Here is an 8,913-nt window from a genome sequence, read left to right as displayed (position 1 = left end):
AACCTGTAACCATCGAGCAGCTCAAGTTGGCAGCATCTGTTACAGTGAACTGATGCCTCTTGGGAAAAGATGTGTCCCCTATCCCTGGAAGTGTTTAAGATCAGGTTGGACAGGGCTTGGAGCAACCTGGTCTGGTGGAAGGTGCTCCTGCCCCTGGCAGGGGCTGGAATGAGATGATCTTTAAAGTCCTTCCAACCCAAACTATTTTGTGATTCTGTGATTGGCTGAAAGTCCAAACACTTCTTGAACTCAGGCTTGGTGCTGTGACCACTTCTCTGCCTCTGCTGCTGAGCCAGAGCTGTCCCACGAGGTTTTGGGGCCAGCAGCAGCCACGACATTTTACTTTACACATTTCACACCCTCTGAATGTGCCAAACACAGCCTCTTGGAGCTGAACCACCAGCAGAGCAGGAGGCTGGAGCCCAGGGAGGCTGGTGAAAATGCGTTAGCAGTCAATCCTGAGTCTTATTCAGCCCCACCACCCCCTTCTTTGTAGCCTACCTGCTGGCAGTCTCCACTACCACCTGCCGTGGGTGGAAATGGTCCCTTATGGATTGCAGTGTTGCTGCAGGGAAACTCTCTGCATTTCTCTCCAAATAATTCAGCACATATTCATCAGCATCAGTGATGACAAACCTGTGGCCAAACACTGGGGAAGAAACATTAAAGTGTTACCTGTGTTTTAGCATGGGTTAAAATGATTTCTTCACCCAGGAGGAAGCAGGATTCCTCCCCGGTGGATGGGCTCAGCTTTGAGCCAGCTCTGCTACTTGTTTCACTGATTCAAAGGTTCAGACATTGACAGTAACAAAGTTGTATCAATGTACACCAGCTGCTGATCTGGAAACTCAAATGTGACGAGACCCAGAAGCAGCAGATCTTTCAAGTGAGGGGATACACACTGTCCGTGCAATAAATGACATCTCAGAGCAGAGAGTTATAAATCCAGGCTGGATTTTACCTTCAACTGTAGAACCGATGGTGAAGTCAGAGGGCTCATAGTATATGGGATTCTCAGGAGTAGACCCTGGCTTGGTAACTCTGGTTCTTTTTAAGTATTTCCCTCCAGGGATGCCAGAGTTTCTGACTGGAGGTTCATAGATGCCAATCGTGTCATCAGAGAGGAAATAAGAGAGGATGAAACGACGGTTTTTGTCCTCAGGCACTGGTGATTCCTAGAGGAAAGGTAGTGGGTTTGGAACAGAGCATTTGAACCAGGTTTTCTTTTCCTGGGGTACTTAGGAGTACCTAATAACCCACTCATAAGCACCCAGAGCCCAGAGATTTTTTTAATAGGTGACTAAACAAAGCACTTGGTGTGCTGACATAATGTCACAAAGCCCTACACAACACTAAGGATTGGAATTTCAAAGGTTACTCGCTTTACTCAAGCCACTGAAGCAGAATCTGGGCTGAAGTTACCAAATATATTCAGTGTTTCCACAGCCTGAGTAATCCAAGAGAAAGGAATATCCTATATGGAATGATTCATCCCGGAGTGGTTGTAAAATTCAGATTGAAAATTACATTTTTCATTATGCTGAGTGCCTGAGAGAGGCTGGTGCTGCTTCAGCTCTTAGTCACAGGAAGTCACTCCCCTGACACACCAGTGGGTTTACTTACTTAGTTTAAAGCTAAGTGGATCTTAACTCCTCAGCTGTGACCTTTAGGGAACTCCTGCACAATAGGGAAAAGAAACCAGCCCTTATTCACCTGGAATGTTTGGAGAGGGCAGGCACCAGGCAGCACAGGAAATGCCATCGCTGCTGCTGGATGTGCCAGAGGCTCCTTGCATAAACCAGCTGGAAAGCTGGCACGAAGGCCAGGGCCTGGGTGCTGTTGTGGGTGGAAAACACCATTTCTGTGGATTTTCCACCTTCTACACTGACACTTGGCTGCTCTGCTAGGACAGCTCCTTGCTGGCTGCTGCATCCAGGACCAGCCTGGAGAAGGACATGTGCTGGAGCCAGCAGCAGAGACATCAGGCCCTGGCTGGTGGCAGTGGTGGCAGGCAGGCACAGTGCCCAGTGCTTCAGTCAGGGCCATCTGTCATGTAGCAGCGGCAGAGGGAGTTTTTCCATAAATGGCTGTGGGTTTGTAGCAGGTCTGGTTTGTACTTTCTGGCCTTGTTTTCTTTCTTCTAGTTTTGTGAGGTGCCAATTGTCACAGCAAGCACACAATAACCCCACGGCATTCCCCCAACTCGTGTTGGCTCGGGGACCGCTCTTGTCTCACTGGCACAAAGGAGAATTTGCCAACAGCCTTGTCTGGGCAGGCTGCTTCTCCCATCCTCCTGGCACTGTTCCACCAAGGAAAGCACTTACCAGGGCCACCTGGTACCGCAGGATCTTGAGGTTATTCTCCAGCATCTTAATGATATCTTTCCGTGGAGGCTTTGGAAACAGACTGAGACAGTTCTGAAGAGAGTCTTCAGGGATGCCAAAACCATTATAGGGAGGAATTACCTGCGTCCAGAGGAGGTATCAACCATCAACAAGACAAAGTTTACAAGACTTATCAAAGCGCATCAGATTTGGAAGGAAATATTCTGCCACCAGGTAGCAAGAGCTGTGACATCCTGCCCAGTAGAGATGATACCAGCCTGGCCATGTGTTGGACTTCATGAAAATATAAGAGGATTAAGGAAGTCTGAAACTCAGAAAACCAGGTAATTTCTCTGAATAAAGAGGTTATGGCTCTGTTAAAGAATCATAGAATAGCTTGGGTTGAGAAGGACCTTAAAATCACCTAGTTCCAACTAAACATTCCTGTGCACAGGATCTCAGCTATCAAATGGTTACACTGGTAGCCTAATCCCCATCATGTCTGTCGTCTAAGCCACAACTCCAAAGCATTCCTGGGCTCATTTTGGGAGGTAACACAGCAAGGGCTGTGACCATCCCCAGTAGGCAGTTTGGACTTGGCAACACTGTTTTGGAGAGTGAGGGAGAGTTCTGTAGTATAAGAGCAGCCATTCTTATATTGATTATGGCCATTCTTGCCTTATCTTTTTCAAATTACTTTTTTCTTTAAGCTGAACTTGTTTCCCACAGGTTCTTACTAAGCTGAGAGCTTACACCAGCTGCTTCCTTTCCTCCCTTCATTTGAGAAATTGTTTGCAGTACCTGTGGAGCTTTTTCAATTGGTTTCTTATTCACATCCACTGGCTGGAAGTCTGTGATGCCATATTTTTCGCGATAAAAGTCCTGCGTGAACTTGTCACAATCATAGATTAAGAAGGTGCGTCCAAGGAGGGTGACACTTTTGCCAACAGCAAAATCTTTAGGTGAGTACCACTCTTGTACCTCGTGGTCAGTGATCTCCAGCACACAGCTTGGGAAGTTCTCTAAGGACAAGGGAGCAGAAGGGAAAATAAATTAATCATGGAGATGGTAATATTTCCTAGTGAAAAGGGATATAAAAGCAAAGTGTATAAATAGCTCCAGGGAGATGTTGGCACTGCTGTCCTGCCACTGTTTCCCAAACGATAAAGAATTTAGTGATCATTTAAATAACTTTTTTTTGTCCATGAAATGACACTTTAGCACAGACAGATGTGTCAATCTAAACTTACTGTTCTTGTCCACAAAGATTTTGGGCAAGCGCTGGCGTCTCATCAGTACCGGGAATGGGTCTCTCCCATCATTTCTCCTGGGGACTTCCCGAACCTCCACTGTGTCATCTGCCAAGAAGTAATGGATGACACAAGGATGGTGATCACCAAAGGCACAGTTGGTGTCATCCCATATGGCATAGAAGCGAAGCACCTGGGGTGGAGAGAAAAGAAGCAAACATGGATCAGAATCATCTTCTGATGCCACAGAAATCAAACTCATCACACCGAGATGCTCAGGAGTTCCCCAAGGTTCAGCTCCTGAAGAGGCAAGAGAGACACAGGGAGAATTTAGTCAGAGCAAGGGGCATTTGTGTTTGTCTGAAATTTTCTGCTCTGGCACCTGGAATCAATATTTTGGTGTAGGAGAGGAGTGGATGCAGCAAGACCATTCCTAACAGAACTGCATCTGGCTGCTAAATTCCAGAGGCAGGTGGCTTATCTCATCCCAACAGAAAGCAAGAGAGCAATGGATGATATTGAGCACAGGCTCTGCAATACAAAGAGGAGCTGCTTACGAAGCACAAAGCCCAGAAAAAAAACATAAAAGGTTTTGTTTCTCACTAATGCCAAGAAAGAAGCAAATCTGGAGTCTGTTCAGCAGACTGAGATGATTTAGAATGAGTGAGGTTGCAGGCACTCACAGGACCTGGGTTTCAATAGCACATATTCACTGTAATCACAGGATCTTCTAGGTTGGAAGATTACTGAGTCCAACCTCTGACTGACCCCCACCTTGTCACCCAGCCCAGAGCACTGAGTGCCACATCCAGTCATTCCTTGGGGAAGATTACTGATCCCAACCTCTGACTGCCCCCCACCTTGTCACCCAGCCCAGAGCACTGAGTGCCACATCCAGTCATTCCTTGGACACCTCCAGGGATGGTGACCCCACCACCTCCCTGGGCAGCCCCTTCCAATCACCCTTTCTGTGGACAAATTCTTCCTAATTCAACCTAAACCTTCCCTTGCAGAACTTGAGGCCATTTCCAGTCCTTTTGCTGGTTGCCTGGGAGAAGATACTGACCCCCCCCGGCTGCCCCCTCCTGTCAGGGAGTTGTGCAGAGCCACAAGGTCCCCGCTGAGCCCCTTTCCCAGCTCCCTCAGCCACTCCTGGTGCTCCAGCCCCATCCCCAGCTCTGTTCCCTTCCCTGGACATGCTCCAGCCCCTCAATGTCTTTCCTAAAGTGAAGGGCCCAGACCAGGACACAGGACTGAAGGTGCCTTACCAGTATGATGTGGGTAATTATACAATAATTTGGGTAATCCCCAGCTCTCTCACCTTTGTGTCATAGGTCAGAAACTGCCTGAAGGGGTCGGGACCTGCGGGCACGATGGGTTTTTGCACAGGTGTCCGACGCTGTTCTGTGTAAGGATCCGAAACCATTTCCTCTGGAGGGTTCACTTCAATTCCTTGGCTCTCCAGGAACACCTAGGAAGGCCATCTGAGGTGTTAGTGCTGCCAGGAGTTCTGAAGGTAAGAGGTGACTAGAGGTTACAAGTGGGCTGCAATGAGTGAGGTCAGAATGCTGCAAGTTCATTCCTCACAGAGAACTCTACTGCAACAGCAAAATACAGCAGATGATAAATGTATTTGTTTAAGCTGCTTCTTGGCTTTGCTTACCCTTCAATTAGTCAGAGTAGTCCTGTCCTCAACATCCTAACTCAGATGTCACTTGAGCACAGTTCTCCTTGGCCTTAGGGCTTTAAATGGAAGATAACTGTCAGTTATCTCTTTTATGTAAATGAAAAAGATTAAATTGGTGTATAAACACAGATGTTGTCAGCCTGAATTTGCAAGAACTTAGGTCTGTGTCAGACAGTAAGTTAGTGTCACCCACACCAGGCACACCAAGACCCTTCAGGCACGAGGATATGTGTCAGTGGCAGCTTCGTTCCATCTTTCAGGAGTACTTTTCCCACAGAAAAGGTGCAAACTACTTGTTTACAAAGGGATTTTTTGCTTACCTTGGATGATGAACAAAATCCAGGGTGTTACTCGTGGACTTGTATCAGTCACCCAAAACAACCTCTGAAGTCAAGGGACTTGTTCCCTTTTTAGCTTTGGGAAGTGGCCCATGAAACCATTCAGCCCAGGAAGCACCTGTGCAAACATCTCCCACAGGAATATGAGATCCCTCTGGAGACTCACAAAGCTGGTTCACACTTTCAGACTCACTATTTTCTGGTCTAGAAGATGTCAATAACTGATAAATAGACTGTTGGTCTTGAGATGTAGACCCACATAGCTCATTCCACGTTTTCCATCAATATTAACATGAGGACCAGCTCTTCATTTGATGTGAACTGACTTTAACAGTTATCCAGTTCCAACAGAGCTGGTCCCACGGCCACATTTACACCAATATATTGTACATGCTTGGGAACATTCCTGGGCACTGAGGCCAACTGGCAAGGAAAAGCCTGGGTCTAAACTCTCCCAGCCTCCAGGACAGGTTGACTGCATGTAACTCACCTATTGGGAATGGCTCCCTGGCCTGGAAGAATAGGAGCTGACCAGGGCTGAGATTATACTGGGGATGATATAGCAGGATACCAGTGTACTGGTGATTCTTATTTCGTTATTGGATTGTTATTATCTCATTTACTGGCACAAAAATAGCCAGAAATAGAAAAGCAGGCAATGAGTAAGCTCTCTTAGAAAGGTCAGTTCATACCATGATTCTCAACCCATGGATCATGGCTCGACTGTGCATGTGTGCAGAGTTACTGCTTGTATTTATTCCCTTCCACTGTTCTTAATGGAGGAATATTAAATCAGAAAAGAGTCAGGATCACTAATTTCCCTCTCATGTATGAACAATATTTCATCTGGACTCCAAGCAGTTAAACTGGCCAGACATAAACTTAGAATTTGTGTTGTAAAAAAAAGCCCTGAGGACAAAGGATAAACTCCCAGCAGTCCTGGAGCAAAAACACTGAGCAGTTAACTTGCCCTCAACAGATGTCATACCCTGAACTCCCCGCTGGCCTGAAGAAAGAAAACTACACAAAAAGCAAAATGAAAGACTGCAAGCACCTATATCACAAAAGCTACAGCTGCAAACTGCTGCACTCTAACAGGTAATTAAAATCCTGTGATTCCCAGGAGTCTTTCTGTCAGTGTTCTCCCCACAACACACCTTGGTGAAGGAGTCACAGTTGACCAGGCGGTAGGTCCTGCCATACATGGTGAGGTCGATGCCCAGGTTCAGATCCTTCCAGTGGTAATAATCCCCCTGCTCATTCTTGGGCACCCGGTGGCGTCTCATGAGTTTGCCTTGAACCAGACCTGAGTTCTTCACCTTAGGCTCAATGACACACATGCTGTCATCTTCCAGGTAGTAGTAGATGCCCACTTGGCGGATCCGGTAATGCTCCTCTGCAGAGATAGCAACTTCCTCCTGGAAGTAGGCATCAAACTTCAAAACCTGCCCAAGGGACAACAAAACAAAGGGAGAGAGAAAGAAACAAACTGAACACTGTGATTAGTCTATCAAGGCCAAAAATTTATTTGTAATTTTCTTTGATGGTGTAAAATTACTGGATTAGATTCTATAAAATCTTCAAAGACAACAGTGGCCTAATCTGTGAGTGACAGCAGAGGCACCAGGAGGGCTTTTATTAAGATGTGCCTTTTGCAAATTTGGTGTGCATGAGACAAGTGTAAAAATACAGCCTTTTCCCTACTTATTGATCACCTGCTGTTTCACATACAGCCAGGTGCTTGGCTGCTGGCAGTAATCTACTTTACTGACACACATGGCTCTTTATGTGTCAGCTTTACAGTCCTGATTGAGGGAAGTTATCAAGAGATTTTAGTAAAGAGTTCAACCACATCTGAGGATTTTAAAATCTGAATAGGTCATTATTTTAAGGCCAGGCTGAAGGGGCTCTGAGCAACCTGGTCTAGTGGAAGGTGTCCCTGCCAGACAGGGAGGCTGGAACAAGATGATCTTTAAGGTCCCTTCTAAACCAAACCTTTCCATGATGTGAAGTCACATCTATTCAGCACTGACAGCAAAAGCTGATTTGTGCTGGGGAAACAAGGGAACTAATCAGCCAGTCCCTCTGCTTGGCAGAAGTAGGAGGAATACTCCCTCCAAGATCATTCAATGCCCCTAAGAAGGTGTAGGTGGCCAATCAGGCCTTGCATACCCAGCCTACATCAGCCCAGAGGACTGGATAATTAAGGGATGATAAAGCCAGCAAGTTCCTACCAGTCAGCAAAGTGCCCCACAAGGGACTGAGACATCCCCAGCAGCACTGGGGCCCCTGCTGCTCCTGCAGCTTGAAGGAAGGGGCAGGGAAGAACCCGACAGATTAAACAGCAACATCTACATTACTCTGAAGGAACAGCCTCAGTAATTAACAGAGCACATCTGTTCCCCAGCCTGTGTGACAGCCGGGCCGAGGGCTGGCTGGCTGCAGACGGCTCTGGCAGGGCTGGCAGCGTGCGCAGCCCGCACATGCTGAGCTCCCCAGCCCTGCAGCTCCCACTGCAGCAGCTGCTCCATCCACGGCTGCGGGTTGCAGCCTGGGACTCTGGCACCCTGAAAACCAAGGGTCAGCTCAGGACTGCTCGGAGCAGACACAGAGCCACCTCCCAGTCTGATACGATCACCAAGATGTAACACGGGAAGCACTAATGGAGCAGTTCAGGCTGTGACACGCTGTGGTGACCAACACAGTCAGATGGACCACAGTCAAAGAGGCTGCCAGGGTTCTCTTATAAACTGGAGCTTTCCAGAGCTAATCAAACCTCTTTTCCAAAGCCTGCTGGAAATGCTCGAGTGTAACTTGCAGGGAATGTCTTACATCGTTTACGTATTATAATCCTCCTCCCGAGCAAAGAAAGCCTCTTTCAGTCTGGGATTCAGCTGTCTCTGACTAAGGGCACTGGCATCTGAAAACTGCTGTAACGCAGTCCCGTGAACCCTGGAGCTGACTGTTTATGTCTCCGAATTTGGCCAGCGATATTCCTGGAATCAGCTTCTTTATACCTTTTTGTCATAAGCCACGAATGCTGGAGTGAAGCTGGAAGGTGCAGACCTCCTGACTTGCCCATAGGTCAGTGTGGATCCCTTGGTGCATAAATCATCTAATTCATCTTGAGAGAGCTGATTTGCAAAGAGTAGGTCCCCGCCAACCCCCTCTCTTGGCAGCCGGGAAAAGGCATATCCATTTTTGTAGCCCAGTGTCTGCGACCGATGAAAAGATGTTTTCTGTTGGAAGGAAATCCAGCTATCAAAATACTGCATGAATTTAGTAGATACAGCTACTGGAAGCACAAAAATAAC

At 47.2% G+C, this 8,913-nt stretch overlaps 1 protein-coding gene across 2 annotated transcripts in view; it reads right to left on the bottom strand.

Annotated features, from left to right (window-relative positions):
• EFHC1 (EF-hand domain containing 1) overlaps positions 1 to 8,913 on the bottom strand; it is an 11,882-nt gene extending 2,969 nt beyond the window's left edge. For both annotated transcript variants that reach the window (XM_008641908.2, XM_017745088.1), the window contains exons 1-8: positions 8,617 to 8,913; positions 6,757 to 7,044; positions 4,896 to 5,045; positions 3,575 to 3,767; positions 3,126 to 3,346; positions 2,325 to 2,465; positions 962 to 1,175; positions 502 to 649 (exon numbers count right to left, since the gene is read on the bottom strand). In XM_008641908.2, the coding sequence (XP_008640130.2) occupies positions 502 to 649; positions 962 to 1,175; positions 2,325 to 2,465; positions 3,126 to 3,346; positions 3,575 to 3,767; positions 4,896 to 5,045; positions 6,757 to 7,044; positions 8,617 to 8,874 (1,613 nt within the window). In that variant the 5' untranslated portion in view covers positions 8,875 to 8,913. The remainder of the gene's footprint in view (positions 1 to 501; positions 650 to 961; positions 1,176 to 2,324; positions 2,466 to 3,125; positions 3,347 to 3,574; positions 3,768 to 4,895; positions 5,046 to 6,756; positions 7,045 to 8,616) is intronic.

Source organism: Corvus brachyrhynchos, unplaced genomic scaffold, assembly GCF_000691975.1.
Source record: "Corvus brachyrhynchos isolate BGI_N302 unplaced genomic scaffold, ASM69197v1 scaffold116, whole genome shotgun sequence".
In the NCBI taxonomy this organism is placed as follows: domain Eukaryota; kingdom Metazoa; phylum Chordata; class Aves; order Passeriformes; family Corvidae; genus Corvus; species Corvus brachyrhynchos.
Note: the sequence above shows the minus strand (reverse complement) of the source record. Positions and strands in the feature narration are given on the sequence as shown.